This window comes from Giraffa tippelskirchi, chromosome 5 (assembly GCF_054371585.1).
Source record: "Giraffa tippelskirchi isolate mGirTip1 chromosome 5, T2T-mGirTip1v1.2.pri, whole genome shotgun sequence".
Lineage (NCBI taxonomy): Eukaryota > Metazoa > Chordata > Mammalia > Artiodactyla > Giraffidae > Giraffa > Giraffa tippelskirchi.
The window spans coordinates 165,981,937-166,003,239 of record NC_137279.1 but is presented as its reverse complement, the minus strand read 5'-3'; the positions used below and the strand labels follow the sequence as shown (position 1 = coordinate 166,003,239).

General features: G+C 52.6%; 1 protein-coding gene and 1 long non-coding RNA gene across 4 annotated transcripts; one reads left to right on the top strand and one right to left on the bottom strand.

The window, feature by feature from the left end:
- The first annotated feature begins 1,965 nt into the window (after positions 1–1,965).
- On the top strand, positions 1,966–16,033 carry BSND (barttin CLCNK type accessory subunit beta). Of its 3 annotated transcripts, XM_081489049.1 has the most exons (5): positions 1,966–4,990; positions 10,580–10,680; positions 12,832–13,101; positions 13,970–14,624; positions 15,740–16,033. In XM_081489049.1, the coding sequence occupies exons 1-4, from the start codon at positions 4,814–4,816 to the stop codon at positions 14,379–14,381; spliced, it is 960 nt and encodes a 319-aa protein (XP_081345175.1). In that variant the 5' UTR covers positions 1,966–4,813; the 3' UTR covers positions 14,382–14,624; positions 15,740–16,033. The 3 variants fall into 3 exon arrangements, with proteins under 3 accessions (XP_081345175.1, XP_081345174.1, XP_081345176.1); XM_081489048.1 differs by lacking the exon at positions 15,740–16,033 and having other exon boundaries at positions 4,814–4,990; positions 12,832–13,085; positions 13,921–14,552; XM_081489050.1 differs by lacking the exons at positions 1,966–4,990; positions 15,740–16,033 and adding an exon at positions 10,239–10,471 and having other exon boundaries at positions 13,970–14,552.
- Positions 5,809–8,610, bottom strand: LOC145505883 (uncharacterized). Its single transcript, XR_014053335.1, has 4 exons — positions 8,057–8,610; positions 7,785–7,967; positions 6,216–6,498; positions 5,809–5,961 (listed from the first exon to the last, which is right to left on the bottom strand). It is a non-coding gene; the product is annotated as an uncharacterized LOC145505883 (long non-coding RNA).
- Positions 16,034–21,303: the final 5,270 nt, after the last annotated feature.

The following is a 21,303-nucleotide window of genomic DNA, read 5'->3' as shown; positions in this document are numbered from 1 at the left end:
TGAGAGTCGACCAGATCTAACCCCTGGAGACCCAACAATGAACAAAACAAAGCCCCAAGCCTGTAGGAGCTCGAGTTCTAGTAGGGGAATTCAGACAAGAGGTGAGATTAATAAATTATGTGTACACTGTAATAGATGGTGCTGAGTACTATGGAGAAATGTAAATTAGGAAAGGAGGACAGGGAACATCTGGGGGAGGGGTTCTGCAGTTTTGGATGTCACACCAGAGAAGGCTTCATTGTGAAGCTGACATCTGGATACAGACTTGAAGGAGGTGAGAGAGGGAGCTGTGCAGATATCTGGAGGAAGAGCCTTCTAGGTGGAAAGATGAACAGGTGCAAAGGCCCTGGGGTGTTTGTATATTCCCAGAAAAGCATACAACCAGGGTGACTGGGGTGAGTGAGTGAGGGGAGGTGTGGCAGGAGACTATCTCAGAGCACTGATAGGGTGGGCAGAGTATCGAGGGTTTTATAGGCCATTTTAAGTCTTGAGTTTTACTCTGATAGGGAAGGGAACCATTCCAGGGCTCTGAGGAGAGAAGTGACATGGTCTAACCTGGCATTTGGGTTGGAAAGACACTGCAGCCAGCAAGGGTAGAAGCAGAGACCACTTAGAAGGATAGACATGATGGGCCTCAGACCAGAGTGATGAGCCGTAGTGGGAGTGAGCAGTGATTTGATTCTTCTGTTTCATTGAAGTGAAAGTCTCTCATTCGTGTCCGACTCTTTTCGACCCCATGAACTATACAGTCCCTGGAATTCTCCAGGCCAGAATATTAGAGTGGGTAGCCTTTCTCTTCTCCAGGGGATCTTCCCAATCCAGGGATCGAACCCAGGTCTCCCACATTACAGGCAGATTCTTTATCAGCTGAGCCACAGAGGAAGCCAAATACTGGCATGGGTACCCTATCCCTTCTCCAGGGGATCTTCCCGAGCCAGGAATTGAACTGGGGTCTCCTGCATTGCAGGCGGATTCTTTACCAACTGAGCCATCAGGGAAGCTCTCTGTCCCAGAGGCAGGGCCAATAGCATGTGGATGTGAGAGAGGAAGTGAGGATGAGGATGGTGGCCAGGATAGCCAGGTGGTAGAAGGATGGAGCTGCCATGGAGGCGCAGGTAGGGGAAGAGGGGGAGGATTGTGCAGTGTGGGGGTGGTATGCGCACAGCATTTAGTTTTACCTCCAGCCGTGTGTGAGTGCTTACTTGCCTCTGGGCCTTTGCACATGTTGATCTCTTTGCCTGAACTGCTTTTCCTGCCCTGACAGAAGAATGCCAACTGGCTTCTCAAGAATCCCTCCTGTGACTCTGTCCTTTCATTCCTCCCTTGGGCCATACCCTCCCCAGTCTCTGCCTCTGTCTACTTTGTGCACTCGCTGAACCTCAGACGTATCTCAGAACCTTTACCATGTTGTGCCCCGCGAAACAGGAAAGAAACTGAAAGTGAAGTCGCTCAGTCGTGTCCAACCCTTTGGGACCCGGTGGGCTGTAGGCTGCCAGGCTCCTCCATCCATGGGATTTTCCAGGTAAAAATACTGGGGTGGTTTGCCATTTCCTTCTCCAGGGGATCTTCCCGACCCAGGAATCGAACCCAGGTCTCCTACACTACAGGCAGACTCTTTACTGTCTGAGCCACCACCACTCGCCATCACGCTGAAAAACCATGTTCTCAGACACCCACTCCTCGGAGTGAGCTACATATAGCAGGTACTCAACAAGGACTGACTTGGGGCCTCGTTTGAACCCTGGCTCTGCTCTTTACAGGCTCTGCGATCTTGGGCCGCTTATCCTGGCTTTGAGAGCCTCAGTTTCTGTCAAATGGATGTGATATTTCACCTACCTGCAGAGGCAGGTCTTAAAATCTTTCAGGGACACTGAATTCTGTAAACGCGGAAGAAAACTGTGGTTAGCGCGCCCTCTGCTGCAAGATGGTAGACTCTGCAACTGCTCCTCAGGCCCACCCCGCTTTGCAGAAGGCAGAAGTCAGAGGCAGGTGGGAGGCGAGTGGGAACCGCGGAGCTTCACCCTCACCACGGCTCTGTGAAAGAGGTTAGATTAGATCCATTTTACAGAGCACCTACTTGTCCCAGAGCTTCTTACTCTTGTCATTCCCAGCCCCCAACCTGTTTTAAGGAGAGAAAAGGCGGAAAGGGGGTGAGTAGTGGAGAGGAAAGAAAAGTTGGGGAAACAAGGAGAGTGCTGGGGTGACCAGGAGGCTTCTCAGGAAGCCCTAAGGACTAGATTCATCTACAGTGGGACTGGGGCTGCGTGGATCCAGGTCCGCGTTCAGCCGCCAGCTCAGTTTGGGGAGATCTTTGGAGAGATGTCCCCGGACTCAGTTTCCTCGCCTGTGAAATAGGCAGGGTAACTTCCGGTAGCCTCACGGGGTTGCGGGACTCTGGCACGACCTAAGAGATGTGAAAGCACCTAGCCAAGCGCGTGCTACGATGGCCACCAGGGGGCTCGAGAGGCTCCTGCTGGACTGCTGCTAATCGCGTCCGACTCTGTGCGACCCCATAGACGGCAGCCCACCAGGCTCCGCCGTCCCTGGGATTCTCCAGGCAAGAACACTGGAGTGGGTTGCCATTTCCTTCTCCAATGCATGAAAGTGAAAAGTGAAAGTGAAGTCGCTTAGTCGCGTCCGACTTTTAGCGACCCCATGGACTGCAGCTTACCAGGCTCCTCCGTCCATGGAATTTTCCAGGCTAGAGTACTGGAGTGGGTTGCTATGGATTGCAACCAAGGAAATCTATTCCCGCCGCCGTGGACCCGGGCTCCAGGACCAGAAAGGGCAAGCTGAAGCCCCCTCTGGGCTCCGGATTCATTTTCTGGGAAGGGTGTGTAGCTTCCCTTTTCTGAGCCTGTATAAAATTATGATAATAGTATTTCCCTGGAGGGTGTGTGCTCAGTCGTGTCTGACTCTGCGACCTCACCAGGCTCCTCTGTCCATGGGATTTTACAGGTAAGAATACTGGAGTGGGTTGCCATTTCCTCCTCCAGGGGATCTTCCCGACCCAGGGATCGAACCTGTGACTGCTGCGTCTCCTGCATTGGCAGGAGGCTTCTTTACCACTGAGCCACTTAGGGTTCTGCCGTGTAAATAATCCCAGGTTACAAAGCATTTTTCCTTCTATGGTGTCACATCCCTCCACAACCCCTGGGAGGTAACTTGATACCACATTCAATCAAAGATGACAAACTCAAGCCCAGAGCGGAGCCACCAGGCCAAGGTCACCCCGGAAAACAACAAACGTAGATGTCACCCTGTGCCTTTCAGCCCTTTCTGATCTCTCAGTCACCTCTCACTGGAAGGGTCACCTGAGTTCTGCTACAGGACACCTCTTCTGCAAACTGTAAAGTGCTGGATCTGAGGGCTGGTGAAGGAGAAACTGCTTCATAATGAAACTCCAAGGCGCTGTGGGCAGTGACACCAGAGTGTATCACGTGAATATAGGTGTGGTGTTGGGAACCAGTACAGCTTGTGTTGGGGGGGAGGGAGAGGGTGACAACGACAAACAGGAAGATTCCCCAAGCCTATGAAGTCAGGATGCCAAGTGAAAGCCTTTTATCCTGCAATGCCAATTCAGAGCCAGTTCAACCCCGTACAAACAAGTTAACATTTTCTTTTAGAGATACTGTTGACCATCATTTTCCTATAATCCTCTGTGAGAATCTGATTTTTCCCATCAGCCTGCTGTAGGACTGAAATTCCACCATTAGAATGTCATTCTTAGAATGAGGGCATCTTCCTAGGTTAGGAGGCAAGGAACTCACTATCAACCAATCACACCCTAGAGGGGCATTGCCCACTAGAGCCTTTCATGGCCAACTCATGGCCAGTAGGCTTGGATGGATCACAGAGCATGGGAAGGGGGCAGAGGCACGCAGGGAGTCCAGGCTTGGAGACCAACCTAGTCCTGCAAGTTGCTATTATTATCCCCATTGTAGAGAGGAGGAAGACTGAGGCACAGGAGGTGACTGGACCAAGACCACACTGCCCCATAGTAGAGGAGCCAGAACCCAAGCCAGGAAGTCTGTATGACCGCCAGAGCCTGCACTTTTAACCCTCGTGCTACAGTTAGGCAGTTTCACCCGGGGACAATACTAGGTTCAAATGCCAACTGCCCTGTCTTTTCTGGCTGTGTGACCTTGGGCAAGTTATGTATCCGTGTCTTCATTTATAAAGTAGGGAGAGTAGTGCCTACCTTATGGGGTTCCCTAAATGAGTTAATACGTATCACATGTTTAAAATGGAGCCCTGCATGCAGGCACCGTTCGTAACTAGTGGCCAGGTGGGCACATGACCTTGAAGAGTCTAAAATTCTTCAGGATTCTAAAATGCCAGCCTGAGGGATCCTGGAATCCCCCAGTGGCATTCTGATGTCTTTGGGCTACAGTATTTACCTGCTTCCCGTGGCTGGATGGTGCAGGCTGCCTGTCCGCCCAGCTCAGCCCCACACAGGGAAATGAGGTGATGTCAAAGCCTGGGCTAGAGCCCAGCCCCTGGAACCTCCCCTTCCCTCCCTCGTGTCTCCCTCACTCAGATTCCCACACGCTCCAGAGGGCCCAGAGGGAAGGTGACAGGAGTGAAAGTGGGGGCATGCGGCCACCTGCGCGTAACCCCTCCAGCCTGGACAACGGGGTGTGCCCCGTGGCTGGGCTGGACCTGAAGGGAGCCTGCCTCCCTCTCAGCTTAAGTCCTGATCTGCAGCGATTCCAGAGCGTCACTCCGCAAGTGTGAGTGCTGTGTAGGTAGCTGGCTGGTTTGCCGGCGCCCCTCTGCAGGTGGCTCACAGGCCAGGCCTGGCCAGGCAGCCATGACTGATGAGAAGACCTTCCGCATCGGCTTCATCGTGCTGGGGCTCTTTCTGCTGGCCCTTGGCACGTTCCTCATGAGCCACGACCGGCCTCAGGTCTACGGCACCTTCTACGCCATGGGAGGCATCATGGTGATCGGGGGCGTCATCTGGAGCATGTGCCAGTGCTACCCCAAGGTAGGTGGCGGTGGGAACAGGTGGGCTGGGGGCCAGGGCCCAGGAGGGTCTGGGGCTATGCCTCTATTCCAGGCATCAGCCCCCCATCCTTCAATCATCTTGTCATCCTCTCCCCTTTACCGTTTCTTTTCTTATCTCCACTCTCCTGAGCATCCATCCATCCATCCATCCATCCATCCATCATGCATCCATCCATCCCTTAGCATAAAGATTAATCAGAAGTCCCCTGAATCTGCAGCCCTGAACTAGGTACCATGGGGGAGACACAGAGAAACCCAGAACATAATCCAGGTTCTTGAAACCAGAGTTCTTGAGGGCTTGCTGCCTGCCAGGCACACCTGTATCCCTGGTGAAGTTCAGCATCCACCCTGAGCTTTTTGGTACCTCTGAAGTTCTATTTTTACAGTGGAGAAGCCTGAGGCCCAGAAAGTGAGGTTCCCATAGCTCTCCTGGGTATCAGAGTTGGGATCAGAGCTCAGATGTGTGGTGTCTAAAGCATAACCTTCCTCGGGAGGATGGTCCCTGTGTCCCAGAGCTGCTGAGAGTTCTGAGTGAGTCAGCTGGAACCTCATGGCTTGGGCAGTTTTTTGGAGTCTTTTGGAGTTTTAATGTACTCCTAGCCTAATGAGTGACTTAATGATGGGAAGAGCACTGGTTTGAGTCATGTGCTCTAGTTCTAGCTCTGTTCCAAAGTCTCCATGTGACCTTTGTCTTTCTGAGCCTCAGTTTCTTTTATCTGCAAAATGAGGCCCTGGGCTCCTATTTCTCCCAGCCTCATAGTTATTATGGAGAACAGAGAAGAGATGAACAGTTTGGTAAACTGTAGAGGGTAATATTTAGGTGAAAGGCTGTCACCCTTACTGTTATTGATCCTTCCAACAAATCTGTGGAATGGGCATATCAAGTGGTGTAATCTTTTGGTGCCCAGAGAGGTTGAGTGACTTTTCCAAGGTAACACAGCAGCTGGTCAGCTAGATCCAGGGAGGCAAGGAAAGAAGCATGGATTCTAACTTGCACTCTGCCTCTAATTACCTGGGAGACTTTGGTTAAGCTCCCTCCCTCTCTGAGTCTCAGTGTCCACATTTGTAGAATGTGTGAGTCAGGAAGAGGGGGTGGGAAAGAGGGTGTATCTTAAGGAACCCACTGGTCCTGCCATCTGGGGCTCCAGTCCCCAGGAGCTGCCACCCCCTCTTCCTCTCCATACCCCCTGCCGCCCCCTCCTCACCTGTGTGGCTGTGCTGGGGTTTGGAAGGAGGGAGGAGTCTCCTGGGGCCTGGATTAGGCTCTCCCAGCCCTGCTTCCTCCGCGGGCAGCCCCGGGCTGTCGGTGCGTTTATTCAGCGCTGGGGCAGTCCGGGCTGGTTTGTAGTCATTCACTGAGCAGTTTACAGTCAACTCGAGTCTGTGCAATGCCCTGAGCAGAGGTCATCGGGAGAAGAGGGCCTTGGGGCCGAGCCACCCACGTCACCACCGCCTCCATCGTCATCCTCCCAATGAGGAGCTTGGACCCTGGGGGACAGCAAGGCAAGGGCTGTGGGGGAGGGTGGGGGGAGGGTCCTTCTTGCCCTTGCCCCCTTCACAGAGCTGGCTGTGGGCGGGGAAGGGGAGGGCGGCAGAGAGGCAGTGGGGATGAGGGAGAGAGATCGGTAACAGGGAATATTCTTGGGTATTAATGAGTAACTGTTGACGGATTCACGTGTTCCTGTGCCGCAGAGGCTCCATGGTGGGGTAGAAAGAGTAGAGGTTTCAGTGTCCGCCAGGCTCAGACTCAAATCTCTCCTCCCTGTGCCCCACTTCTGTGACCCTGGCAGAAGAATCCCCCGCCTCCCTGAGACTTACATGGCCAGGTGGGAGGAACCAATATGGTCTTGTATGTGGGGACCTGGCATCATGCCTGGCCCAGAGCCAATTTGAAGGCAGCCATCTCAGGATCAGTGCTGTGGCTTTGAGTGGGTCTTTGTATGTATGTACAGGTATGCGAGCACAGATGTGGACATGTGTTTCAGGGATGCAGGCTGTTAGGGCAGCACACTAAGGGAGAGAAGGCAAATGTGTCGTAAACCAGGGAGGTGTGCTAGATGAGGGTCCCCTCTCCCACATCGTCTCACTGGAGCCTGGGCCACCCGAGCCCTCAGCAAATACTGATGACCATCTTCCCTTCCAGATCCTCTCCTGCCTCAGAGCCTGACAAATGGGAATTTTCTGGATTGAAAAAAATATAAATATAAGGGAATAGAATGAGACAATTATGATACGCGGGTAAAGTAAAGTAAGTAAAGTTGCTCAGTCGTGTCCCACTCCTGCAACCCATGAACTATACAGTCCATGGAATTCTCCAGGCCAGAATACTGGAGTGGGTAGCCGCTCCCTTCTCCAGGGGTTCTTCCCAACCCTGGGATCGAACCCAGGTCTCCCGCATTGCAGGCTGATTCTTTACCAACTGAGCCACAAGGGAAGCCCAATATGGGGGAAAGGGGTAGCCAATACCAGTGTAAATTAGGCTGCCCCTGTCTTTGGAGGACTGGGGGTCTCATGGAGGAGACAATTTTCTGCCTGCTGTGGAGGGAGTGGGTTTCACACAGAAGATGATTTGGGGTTTGTAGGTAAAGTAGAAGTTCACCAGGCAGAAAAGATGAGGAAAGACATTCCGGGCAGAAGGAACAGAGTGAACAAAGACATGAGGTGAAAGAGCAAGGCATGGTGACTGGAGGGTGCGGGGAGCAAGGGCAGGTGGAGAGGGAGTGGGGCTTGGGCCCGCGGGGCCTGGATGCCACGCTGAGGACTTCGGACCTTACATTGTAGTTGATGGGACAAGAGGGGAACATGAGCAGCTTTGCAGTTCAGGAAAGTTATCAGGCTGACATCTGGAGGAGGGGGTGTCAAGAGCAACCGGCCAGTGGTGGTGGTGGTGGGGCTCCTTCTCTGGTCCAGGTGAGAGACGATCATCTCCTAGATTAAGGCAGAACTTGAACCCAAGGCTGTAGGAGCGGAGAAGACATTTCCAGTTCATCAAACATACAGGTGCTGCTGTGGCTAGGTGTGGCCCTGCTACTTCCAGCTTGCTTACCTTATTGAATTTCTGAAGTAGACTTGCTCAGATTTAGTGGTCAGCAGGCTTTCAGGCTTGAGAGGAGGAGGAATCGGGACAAATCTAGCAGGTGTGACAGTCAGGGATACTGTGCCTGTTAGCTGAGATGGGGCAAGAAGAAGGATTAACTGGGAAAGCTGGACCTTTTTGCCTGGCTTCTGCTTCTACCCCCAAGTTCCCCACTCCCCACTCCTGCCTGCTCTGCTGGAGCCCAGGACCAGACCCCTGATTGGTGACTGATGGATTGACTTCCCCATGGACCTCCCTCCATCATCCCTCTGTTCTCTCCCTCTGGGAACTGCTCAAAACTCTGCCCAAACACAAATCTGTCTGTGTACTCTCCTGCTGAAAACTCCTCCAGGACTCCCACTGCTTCTGGATAAAGGTTGTATTTCTTAGCCTGATGCTTTGTGGTCTTCATGGTCTGATCTCCCCTTCCCAGCTTCAAATCTGCCTGTCCCCTTCTCTTAAAAGATTTTGTGTTGTAAGATGCTCAGGACTTTCCTTCTCCTCCAGGCTTTCACAGTGGCAATGGCAATGATGCTGTAGGGTGATGATGCTGCTGCTGATGGTGGTGACAAAGGTGCTGGTGTTGATGGTGATGATATGATTATGATGCTGATGGAGATAATGGTGGTGATTACGATGATGAAGAGGAGGATGACTGGAGGAAAGGGGAGCTTCTAGGAAGTACAGAACCATCTGGCAAGTGTAGGATATACTTAGTGGCTGTGGAAGATACCCAGGGCCCTCCCTCATTTCCAGACATTTGGGGGGAAGCTTACTACTCACAGGTGTTCTAAGAACCCCTCCAGCTATCATCCCTTCTCCCCATCAGAACTGGTCTTTGATGGTGCAGACAAGTGTCTTTCACTCACTGTACTCTGTGGGAAGGGAGAAAGAAGGTTGCTGCTTATGAACCTGGTATAACACTGTAAAGTGAAGTGAAAGTGTTAGTTGCCCAGTTGTGTCCAACTCTTTGTGACCCCATGGAGTGCAGCACACCAGGCTCCTCTGGGGCTCCTCTGTCCATGGGATTCTCCAGGCAAGAATACTGGAGTGGGTAACCATTCCCTTCTCCAGGGGATCTTCCCCATCCAGGATCGAACCCAGGTCTCCCTCATTGCAGGCAGATTCCTTACCCTCTAAGCCACCAGGGAAGCCCAAGGTTCTTATCAAATATTTGTTGAGGAAATTTTCAGTTGAGGAGAACAAGACTCAGAGAAGTCAGGTAATTTCATCTTTGATAACGTCGAACTATGATTTATAGAACAGCTACTATGTGGCAGCCACTGTGTTGGGGGACTCGTTATATATTATCTCATGGAATCCTCACAGCCAGGAGACAGGCAATACTAATCCTACTTTTTTAAATTGTGAAATATACATAACCTAAAATTTACCATCTGAACCATTGTTAAGTGACCTTTTCAGTGTTAATTACATTCACATTTTTATGGAACCAATTTCCAAAATGCTTTTCCTCTTGTAAAACTGAAACTCTATAACCAATAAACGGTAACTCCCCATCCCCCCTCCCTCCTATCTGTGGCAACCACCATTCTCCCTTCTGTCTATGAATTTGACTATTCTAGATACTTCATATAAATGGAATCCCATGAAATTTGTCTTGTGACTGGCTTATTTCCTCAAGATTCATCCATGTTGTAGCACATATCAGAACTTCATTTTTTTTTTTAAGGCTGAATAATCTTCCTTTGTGTGTATACACCACATTTTGTTTATCTTGTCCTTCACCAGTGGGTACTTAGGGTGCTTCCACCTTTTGGCCATTGTGAACAGTGCTGCAAATATCTCTTCGAGGCGAACCCCATTTTACAGAGGATCACAGACGGGCTCTGGGAGGAGTGATGATCTGCCCAAGGAAGGCTGCTCACCCAGCCTCTCAGACCCCAAAGGCAGGGTACCTTCTGCCTCATCCCACTGCCTCCTTTGTGACCTGCCTCCCCTCCACTGCCCCATGCCCACCTGTGGTGTGGCGCCTGCAGAGACCTCGAGATCCTGGAAAGTTCAGGGGTCAGGGTTGGGCACCACCTCGGCCATCCACTTCTCTGTCCTCTGTTGCAGCCTCTGTCGGTGCCAGGAAACACCTAACAATGACCTGCTTCTCACCCATTCACCAGATATGGATGAAGGGCCTGCTCCATGTCAGGCAGGACAAGATATGACCGCCCCCAGGGATGGGGTGCTTGTCTCATTCACTCACTGCTGCCCCCTACTGCCTAGAGGAGTGCCTGGCACACAGCTGATGCTCCAAGAGTGTTTGCTGGGTGAATGAAGGGCCAGTGGGAGCAGAAGCCCAGAGATCCAGACAGCCACCTGGATCTGGCCCTGCTGGGCCTTCCTGTCAAACAGGATGCGCTCCCTCGTGAGGTCTCTCTCCCAGGGTAGATGGATAGGTTAGGCCCCTGCTCTGGGGGAGCAGCTTGTACGAATGTGTGCGGGCAGCTACAGAGAAGCCTTCTCCCCTTTGCCCTGCAGATCACCTTCGTACCTGCTGACTCTGACTTCCAAGGTGTCCTGTCCACGAAGGCGAAGGCGCTGGGCCTGCTGGAGAGCGGGCTTTCTGCCGAGATGAAGAGGTGGGTGCTGAGCCCTCTGGGTGGAGTGGAGGGAGGGGAGGGGCAGTGAGCTCCTCAGGCCAGTCTCCCCCTCCTGAGGAGAGTGAGGGGGTAAGGCAGGAGCAGAGGGGCAGTGTCTCCCCTCTGCTGCAGGCTCCGGCTTTACCTTCTTACTTATCAAGAACAGACTCTCAGAAATCATGGATTGTTTTGGCCTCTCAATTCTATGAGGTGGTCATTATTGTTCCCATTTTACAGATGAGGAAACTGAGGCTTGAGGATTTTTGTCCTGTCTTACACCGAATTAGTGGCAGCCAAATAGGTGTGACCCTAAATCCCACACAGTGATGACTACTACTCTAGCAAACAAAAGGTATAATGATGGCCAAGGCACAGCCCTGGGGCCTTGCCACTTTTTGGCTGAGTGACTTTGGGAAATTGACCTGCCTCTCTTTGCCCCATTTTTGAAATACAGATATTAATATACCTTCCTCCTAGGCTTTGGTGGAGGGGCCAAATGAGATAATAGTCATCTCTTGGCATCCGTGGGGAACGGGCTCCAGATCCCCCTCAGGCACCAAAATCTGCAGATGCTCAAGTCCCTTATATAAAATGGCATAATATTTGTTTATAATGTAAGACATCCTCCCATATACTTTAAATCATCTCTAGATTACTTCTAATATATAGCATGTAAATACTATGTCAATAGTTGTAAATATAATGAAAGTGAAAGTGAAAGTGGCTTAGTCCTGTCTGACTCTTTGTGATCCCATGGACTATACAGTCCTTGGAATTCTCTAGGACTGTATAATATAATGTAAATGTTATGCAAATAGTTGCTGGTGTGTGACAAATTCAAGTTTTGCTATTTGGGGCATTCTAGAATTTTTTTACTGAGTATTTTCAAACCACAGTTAGTTGAATCCACCGATGTGGAACCTGTGATATGGATGGCAGACTTTATAAGCCAAGTGCTAACAGAGCCTGGACCATAGCAGGCCCTCTATAAGCCTTTGCCATCACTGGTAGGAAGTGCTTCCAAAAGCAGCAGAGACCAAGTGAGGCATTTTGCGCCCATGACCTCTTTTGGTCTTCATAGGAATTGGTGAAAGGGGTGGTGGTGGTGTCAGGCCCTTTATACAGACGTGGAAACTGAGGCTCAAGAAGTGCAATCACAAACCCAGACCTCACAGAGAGCCAATACCAGGCCATACCTGCCTTCATCCTTGGAAGTGCCCAGTGGTGTCTTGCCAAAACACGGCAGCCCTGGAGGGGAGACCTGACCAGCCGTGCCCCCTCCCCGCCCCTGAAGCTGTGATAATTGTGCTCAGAAGTCCAGGCTGCAAATCCAGGATCTGTGGCCTGGGCTCTGGGACTTACTCTGTTTTGCTTGGGGAAGGAGGTGGTGATGGTATTTTCTGTCCCTGGCACCCAGGAGACCAAATGTCCCAGGGAACTAAGGCAGATAGACCTTGGGTGGGTACTGGGACCAGCCTCAGGACTGGTCACACGGAGAGAGCTGCTGGAATAGAGCTGGGGCTCAGGTCGCCCTGAGTCTGGGCTCCTCCCCGTCACTCCCCAGCCCTGGATTGTAGAGCAGTGGGAGAAGGTGGTGCTTGGAGCCCCAGCACCGGCCCTAGGTCTGAGTCACCCCGGCAAGCCAGCAGTGTCTGTGCCTCAGCCTCCCCTAGCAGCTCCCAGCGTTCCGGCAAGGACTTGATGAGCTAACCCATAAAGCCCGGCCCACAAAGACCGCTCAGTCGCTGGGCCCTTACTGCTGCTGTGTCCTCATCTGAAAAATGGGAACGACCACTCTGCTTCAAGGGGTTGTTCAGAATAAACAGCATAAAGCCTTCAGGCCACCGTCTGGAACCCAGCAAACTCCCAGTTAATGCAAACCAACCTTCATTTGGTAGTTGCTGCCTTGGGGTTCACTTTGGAGATGGGATGAAAGGAACACTGGCCTGAGTGTCTGAGCTCTGCTACTCAGCTTACCTTGCTGGGCCTCAGTCTCCTCATCCATGAACTGGGTACAGTAACTACTCCCAGAAGCTTCTTGGAGATCAGGGGAGACCCGGTACTCAGAATAGGTGGGCCGGGGACAATACAGAGTGAATCTTTGCCTGCCTGCCTATTCTCTCTCCTGCTGTATCCTGCACCCCCATGCAGCCCCCAGCCACCCTACGTCAGGCTGTGGGAGGCAGCCGCCTACGACCAGAGCCTGCCTGACTTCACCCACATCCAGATGAAGGTCATGGGCTACAGTGAGGACCCCCGCCCCCTCCTGGCCTCGGAACCCGGACAGCGGCAGCCAGGAGCCAGTGATGGAGGAGAAAGCGGCCCTCATGACCCTCAGGCCTGGTTGGAAGCCGCCGTGGTCATCCACAGGGGCTCAGATCAGGATGAGGGAGAAAGAGACCCAAGTCAGGGCAGGCTCAGGTGAGTGTGCAGAGCAGAGGGGTTCTGGGGTGAAGGAGGAGGGGGTGTGGGCCACTGAGGGTGACTGGGGACTCTGGGCAGGAGAGAGGCTGGAGACGCCCTGAGGAGACACGTGGGTCTGGGCTTAGTCACCTGGGCCTGGTTCAAACCCCAGCTCCTCTGCTGTGTAACCTTCAGATGCTCCTCACCTTGCCAAGCCTCAGTTTCCTCACATGGGAATAATCACTGCTACCTCAGAGTAGTCTGAACTCTCACCATGAGGAGCCAGGCGGAGAGCCAGAGGACCTGAGTTCAAATCCAGGCTCTGCTGCTGACGTGCTCTTGGCCTTGGGCAGATCACTCCTCCCCCTCCCCCGCCCCTTACCCTGTCCCCAGCCGTTCATGACAGGAACATGAATATTCCTCATTCAAACCTGTAGTCACTCACCCACCAGCATCCCTGGGCACCTACTCCCTGCCAGGCCTTGACAGCCCCACCCTGCGGGAGCCCCTCGCCCAGTGGAAGAGGCAGATGAAGGAACGGAAGGTGGCACCCAGTGTGACAGGGATGGTAGGCCCAGAGGAGATCCCTGAGTGGTTGGAGAGGCAGAGGAGTGACCTGGTTTGGATAACATAATAATGGCCTTTTTCTTGAGCACTTACTATGTGCCAGGCCTCATGCAAAGTGCTTTGCACTCATTGTCTGCTATCTCTCCTCAGAGAGAACCATAGGAGTAAATGCTGGTATTTCCCCCATTTTACAGAGGAGGAAACTGAGGCCCAGGCAGGTGAACTTACCTAACCTGGGCCTTGCAGCTAGTGGCTGGGGTTCGGACCCAGGCAGTCTGACTCAGGGCTATCCTCACCCTCTCTGCCTTTACCCCTGCAGCCCCTCAACCTGTCCCCAGGGTCCTGCACCCTTGGCTTCCTTCCAAGATGACCTGGACGTGGGCTCCAGTGAGGGAAGCAGCCCCAACCCATCTCCACCTGAGGGAGCGGAACCTCAGCCCCCGCCTCCGGAGTCCTGGACCTGCAGGTGCCAGCTGGACCGCTTCCACGACTTTGCCCTGATTGATGCCCCCACGACAGAGGATGTGCCTCCAGAGAAGCAGCAATGGGAGGCAGCCGTGCCTAGCTCCCAGCAGAGGTCCCCAAGGACAAAAGAGGATGAAGAGGCTTCAGACACAGGCGCAGAGGGACCGGCACAGGAAGAGGAAGACCTGTACTATGGGCTTCCCGACAGCCCTGGGGATCCCCTCCCAGACAAGGAACTGGGCTTTGAACCTGAGGCCCAGGGCTGACATGGGACTCCTCTTGGGGTTCCAGTCTGGCTCCACCACCAATCTCCATGTGACCTAACAGGGCTTCCATTTCACTAACTGCAAAATGGGGTTTGATTTTGCAGACTCTCAGTGGGCCGAGAGCATTTTGAGAACCACACAGAGAGGAGACGATTACATTACTGGACCATTGCTGTTTCGATCATTAATACTTTTTTTGTGGAGCTTTGAAGGTAATAGGATTTGTTGAGAAGATTCGCAGCAGCTGGGGCCCTCAAGTGCCTTTTTAGCCTCACCTCAAAGCTAGCTTCTGACCAGGAGCTCTCCTTGGTGCTGCCCCTGGGTCCCTCATCCCCTGTGAAAGCCCCTCAGGGTTCTCATTCCTGCTGAGTCTTTTGGTCCACTTGATGGATGGTGAAATGGGTCTTCATTCAGAGCTGACATCTGGTCCTACATCCTTCCTGTAGCTTCTGTTGTTCTGGGATCCAAAACGTCCCATGAGTGACCTCTGCTGACCTTCCACCTTTCTCCTGGTCAGCCCACCCCACGCTCACCTTGTGCCTTATGCCCTTGCCAAGCTGTCTTCTCCACCAGGATGCCCTTTGTGCCTGTCTGCCTGGCACATTCAGGCTCATCTTTCTTTTTTTTCTTTTTTTCTTTTTTTCCATTTTTATTTTTTATTTTTATTTTTTTTATAAATTTATTTATTTTAGTTGGGGGCTAATTACTTTACCAGGCTCATCTTTCAAACCTCTGCACAGACCTCCCTCTTCTGAAGGCTCTTCCTGATGTCGCTGCTTTTGGACCGAGTTAGTCCTGGCCCCTCTGTGCCTTCTCTGGGCCTTCCACATTTATCTTGGAGTGTGGCTGCCTGCTCAAGGCCAGTACCTTTTCTTCACTTGCCTTGGTCTATCCTGTGCCCAACTGGTGGTCCCTGAAGTTGTACAGAAGTGACCAGAACCCAGAAGACTTTTGCAGGGAATGCCTCATTCCCCACTCCACTGACTCTCAGACTCCTGATTAACTCATATGGTCCCAGTGGCATTTATGGAGCACCTACTGTGTGCCAGATGGTAAGCTGGGATCTTTAGGTGGAAAGAGACACGAACTGATGACAGTTTTCACCCTCAAGGGGCTCACAATACTCTGAGCCTGGCATCTTGTAAGCTAGACACAGAGTGCAGAGCAGAAACTGAGGCAGGAACAGAGGAGTTAAAAACTGTCCCAACAGAGTGACACCCATACAACCACTGTGGCCACGGAGCCCAGGAACAAACAGCTCTGGCTGTCTGAGCAGCCCGTGAAGGTATCACTGTATGGCAGCATCACTGAGTGATGCTTTCTTAGGCTGATCTCTGCAAAGGGCTTCTGGGCCCCAGCATGGGTCGTACCACCTCAGCCCCAGCCCCCACATTCAGAACTGGCACCCGGGGCCTCTTAGGAGGGCTGACCTTCACCTGGGCTATGCCTCTGGGTCAGGACTGGGGTCATGACCGAGGGAGGGGCACGCCCCTGGCACTCCTTCCGTCTCCTTTCTGGGCCACTGCCGCCTCCAGTAGGAGAGCCTCTGCTCTAACAGCTGTTCTTGTGCTCAGGTCATTCACGCAGGGGAGGGGTGACCTGCATCAGAGAGAACACCAGTGGGAGGTTCAAATAAAGAAGTTTTCAGTGTTTAGAATGGTCACCTTCATTCATCTGCACATTCTTTTATGTGAACCCTCTTCCCACACCCAACGCCGCTTCCGCTGTCCCCCTCTGGGCAGGATAACCGAGGGGGATCAGTGAGGGGACTCTCTGGAAAGTGACCATGAGACACAGCAATGTGGCCGGTGGGACAGCTGTGCGGGTGGAAACTCGAGAGTGGCCCCTGCCTCCACATCACACTGCAGGGCACCCCCAGACCTCAGCAGAGACCTAGGAGCATCTGGCTGCTAGCCCAACCCACAGAGAGAAACCTGTCCCAGGGAGGGGGCCAGGGACTGAGGCAGGGACACAGATGGCCGGGCCAGGCTTGCACTCCAGACCAGATCTCCCTTTGTCCTGCTGCGTGATTGGGAGACCACATGCCTGGCCTGCCCTGGACAGCCCTCGTTCCGGCCCACTGTCCCTGCCTAGTTAGACCTTTCACCCTCAAATTATCCCCTCAGGATGATAAATTACATATTCACCCTACTCTGTGACCTTGGGCTCGGATCTCACTTTTCTCACCTGCAAGAGGGAGGTGATGGATCCTTGTCTTTGCATTTTGCAGGGTTGGTGGGACTGGTGAGGTGGGGGTTTGAAGGGATTCTTCTGCTAGTGCCCTGCAGGTGAGGGCCACCAGGAGCTCACCTGTGGTTGTTGTTTATTGTTTAGTCGCTAAGTCGTGTCCACTCTTTGGCGACTCCCATGGAATTTCCCAGGCCAGAATACTGGAATGGGTTGCCATTTACTTCTCCAGGGGATTTTCCTGACCCAGGGATCAAACCTGCATCTCCTGCCTCTCCTGCACTGGCAGGAGGATTTTTTACCACTGCTCCACCTATGATTAATTGTTGGGTTTGTTACTCATTGTGGGCTTTGCAGGTGGCTCAGTGGTAAAGAATCCACCTGCCAATGCAGTAGCCATAGAAGATTTGGGTTTGATCTCTGTTCAGGAAGATCCCCTGAAGTAGGAAATGGCAACCCATTCAGTATTCTTGGTTGGAAAATCCCATGGACAGAGGAGCCTGGTGGGCTACAGTCCACGTGGTTGCAAGAGTTGGATATGGCTGAGCACACGTACATTTGTTACTCATTGCAGTGAGGGGAAAAACCCCACGGGATCTGTGAGGTGTCTCTGTAAGAGGCTGTGAGAAGGGACTTAAGGGATATGGGCTTGTTCAAGGTGACTGAGGAGAGGGTCTATGGAAGTGGGTCTCTGCTCTAGACTGGATGCTATTGGGAAGCGGGGCTGATCCCATGGTGGGGCGTCTTAATCAATCCTACATGGAAGACCAAGCTAAGGATGCAGTTGACAAAGAAGCAGAAGTCATGCTCCAGCCAGGAGAGGCTGTGTAGTCGCTGATGTAATTTGGACAGTGTTCCTGTTTGCTGTGCTCGGCCATGGCTACTGAGGGGTCTGGACGTGTCATGACTCATCACAGCCACAGAGTGCTTATCTGATGCTGCTCTTCTGTGAAGTTATTCAAGTTCATCAGACCATTGGGGCCCAGCCGTGAAGGCCTCTGGCATGAGCCCTCACGTTGGCTGATTAACTGGGAAGGCAAGGTCTTCATGCAGGTCCCTGGGGGTGGGGGTGGAGCCGAAAGGAATGACCTTGGCAAACCCTGGGCTTCCCATTCTCAGCCTCAGGCTCCAGGTTGGCGTACCATGGCAGACATTCCTGCTCTTTCCACCCCCTGTCAGCTCAAAGGCACTTTTGGAAGTTTCCATTCTCTGGAGAGGGGTAGCCCATGCCCTTTATTGGGGAAGAGTGGTTCCGGGGACTGTGAGCTTCGGCTCTGTGATTACCTGCTGTGACCTTGGCTATGTAGCAACCCTCTCTGGACATCTCTCCCTGTTTTCTATATGATTAGATGGAGGTGGACAAGATTCCTCTTCTACTCTTGGTCCTTAAGCATAATGCCAGACACTCTCACACCAATTTCCCCATTTAGTCCTTGCAACGGCCCTGAGGGACAGATCTGTCAACCCCACATTGCATATGTTTGCTCTAAATCCCAGACTCTGGAGTCAGAAAGACCTGGGTCTGCACTCAGCCTCTGCCAGTTCCTTGTTGTATGAATTTGGATAAGTCACCGCCCCTCTCTGAGCTTCAGCGTCTGCGTTTATGCAGTGGGGAAGATACTACTAGCTTCTCAGGATGTTGTGAAGAATTAATGGGTATGACGCCTCCGACACATCACAGGTGCCTGAATAGTGTCTGTGTCCTTCCTTCTCTCTCCTCAACTGCACAGTGGGGATTAACTCTGTCCCCCTAATAAACAGGACTGTAGGTGAGTGGATTTGCCCGGGAGAACAAGCGTGTGAAAGCTCTCTGCAAAGGGTACAGAACACGTCCAGTGTGCCAGGTGCTCGAGGCAGGGGAGCTGACACCAGGCAACAGGGAGCTAAAGGCCGGGGAGGAGAGCAGCGTGCTGAGAAAGCAGCAGTGTCCCAGGAGCAGGGGCGAGGGTGAGCAGGACTGCTTGTGCTTGGGCAGACGAGCAGCCAACACAGTTACTGCGCATGTGCAACGTATCAGGTGCTGCCCGAATGGGACCCTCCCACCAGCCCTGAGAGATGGGCATCCCAGGGCCTGGGCTGGGACTGGAGAATGGACCCCGGAGCGTGCACACTTCTTCCAGTGCCACTGGGTCCACACATGTAACAAGATCCATAATCACCTATGCTGTGCTCACCTTCATTTCACCCTCACAGCCTGCAAGGTTGGTGTGTGCCCCCACCTCACAGCTGAGGAAACAGACTCTGAGAGCCTGAATAATATGTCCGTCCTCCCAGAGAAGGATTAAATGGAGAAGAGGAGGTGTTGCTGTAGGGCCTTCCATTCCTGGCAGAAATCATCCAGTTTTAGTCCCAAGTGATCCCAACCCTGGTGAGGACAGGAAACACACCCCAACAATCCAGGCAGCAAGATTGCCCTGAGCGTCTACCTGTGCTGGTCCTCAGGAAAGACACACCCCAGCTCCCACACCTCTCATGGCTCCCTATGCCCACAGGATAAGGCCAGACTCCTCAGCCTGGAGCTGAGCCCTTTTCAGCCAATTTGTCCACCGCTTCCTCCAGTTCTGAACTTCCCTGGTGGCTCAGAGGTTAAAGCGTCTGCCTCCAATGCTGGAGACCCGAGTTCGACCCCTGGGTCGGGAAGATCCCCTGGAGAAGGAAATGGCAACCCACTCCAGTATTCTTGCCTGGAGAATCCCATGGACGGAGGAGCCTGGTAGGCTACAGTCCATGGGGTCGCAAAGAGTCGGACACGACTGAGCGACTTCACTTTCACTTTCCTCCAGTTCTGTAGCTGCTGGAAACCTGTCTGTCCACCCCATCTACTTAATGTCCTTCCTCCCCTTCTCTATCTTCCCTGCAGGCTGTTGCTTGGAGTCTGAGCTGGCCTTGCTCTTCCTCCTGGGGCAGAATCCCGCCCTGTCCTCTGCATCCTTCCCAAAGGGTGTGCACTGCTCACAGCTCCTAGCTGTGTGTGTGCCGGTCTTCTCACCTGGACTGGGGTGTCCTTCAAGGACAGGGACCTCTGCCTACCCATGTTTCTATCCCCAGGACTTAGCAAAAGCAAGTGGCAATAGGGCTGGTGGAACAGGATGGAACTGACCCGAATTGAACTGAACTGCATGGTCACTCTGAAGGCTTGTGGCCCAGCTGCATAGACTACATAGTACAGGGATGAGGAACTCTGGCTTAAGCGTAACCAGTCCTGGGTTTGAAACTGGGCTTCCCCGGAAAGCTGTGTGACTTTCGTTAAGAGACTTACCCTCTCTGGTCCTCAATTTATTTATCAATAAAATGAGGCTAACAGTATCTACCTAATTGCATGTGGAGTTTAGACGAGATCATGCATATCGAGTGCTCAGAGTGTGCCTGCTGAGCCCTCAGTAAATGGCAGCCGTCATTTGCAGAGAAGAGGGGAATGTGCACAGTGTGTAGACATCAGGAGCCAGAGTAGATTTGGAGTTGGCATCCAAGCACCATACAATCAGCACTTCCCAAATGCAGGTCAATGGACCCAGCTGGGCTGGTGGCATCAGACTCTCCTAGGAGTCTTTAAAGGCCCAGTGCCCCAGAACCCCCATAGAAGTTTGGGGTGGTCTGAAATGCGAATAAGCAAGCCAGGTAATTCTACAGGGGAGAAGGGCTTAGTCTTTTGTTTTTAAAAAGATTATCAAGGACTGAAATGGTTGGAAGAAGACCCACAGAAGGTGGGGGTGGCAAGTCAGGAATTAAACAGGTAGGATGAAGGGGCTGGTGTATCTCAGGCAGAAGGCATGGTACAGGCAAAGGTCCATAGGAGAGAAGGAGGAAGGATGGTCCCAGGAGTCTGAAGAAGATTAGCCTGGCTAGAGTGATGGCAGACGGAGTCAGAGAATGAGGCTGGAGCTTGGTTGTGGGGCATCTTGAATTCCTACTGCAGAGCTCAGATTCCATGAGATGGACAAGTGCAATCCACTGATGGTTCTTGAGCAGAGGAGAGACATGAAGAAGGGAATCGTTAGGACATATTCTAGTTAGTAGGTGCAAAAGAGAATGGAAGGGCACATATCAGGGGCAAGAAAGCTAGCTTGTGGCCTGTGGCAGGGTTTCAATTCCCAATCTGACCTGTGAAAGGTTTTTCCCACCGTGAAGGGAGAACTGAGTGGATGGTAGTGGAAGCTTGGTGGAGCCAAAGCCCCAGATTCCTCATTGCTGACTAAAGCCCAGCCCAGCAGAACAGGAGACCATGTGGCAGAGGCTGGAGCTTTAATCCAAGTCTCCAGAGCCCTGTCCAAGACAGTGTTCAGTTCAGAGATAGCCCAGGGGAAGGGTGGGTGAGGGTCTGAGTGACGCAGGAAGTGCCCAGGTCAGATAACGAGCTCCACAGGTGATTCTGCAGATGGAGAAAACTCCCAAGCCACCTGCACATCCTCACGTTAACCCTGAAGAGGGCAGACCTAGCTAGGGTGGTGGGTAAGTGGGCAACTGCATGCTTTAGAGCCTGTTCTGCCAGCCTGGAGTCAGGAAGGGGTCAATTTCATTCAGTCATCCATTTGTTACTTCATTCACTCGTAAGCACACTCTAATCACTTGCTTGGTTCCACCCTCTGTGCCAGGCACTGGGGGTAGAGAGATGTGTGTGACCCAGGCCTATCCCGCTAGAGCCCCCACTCCCCTGAGGTAGCTGCAGAATGAACTGTGACAGGTCAAAGTGGTTAGTGCTGGGCAGAGGGAGGTACAGCGGGGTCTGATCCCACCT

Coding starts and splice junctions, on each gene's coding strand:
- BSND (XM_081489048.1), top strand. CDS start 4,814: ATGACTGATGAGAAGACCTTCCGCATCGGCTTCATCGTGCTGGGGCTC. Junction 4,991..10,579: donor TGTGCCAGTGCTACCCCAAG/GTAGGTGGCGGT, acceptor TTTGCCCTGCAG/ATCACCTTCGTACCTGCTGA. Junction 10,681..12,831: donor CTTTCTGCCGAGATGAAGAG/GTGGGTGCTGAG, acceptor ACCCCCATGCAG/CCCCCAGCCACCCTACGTCA.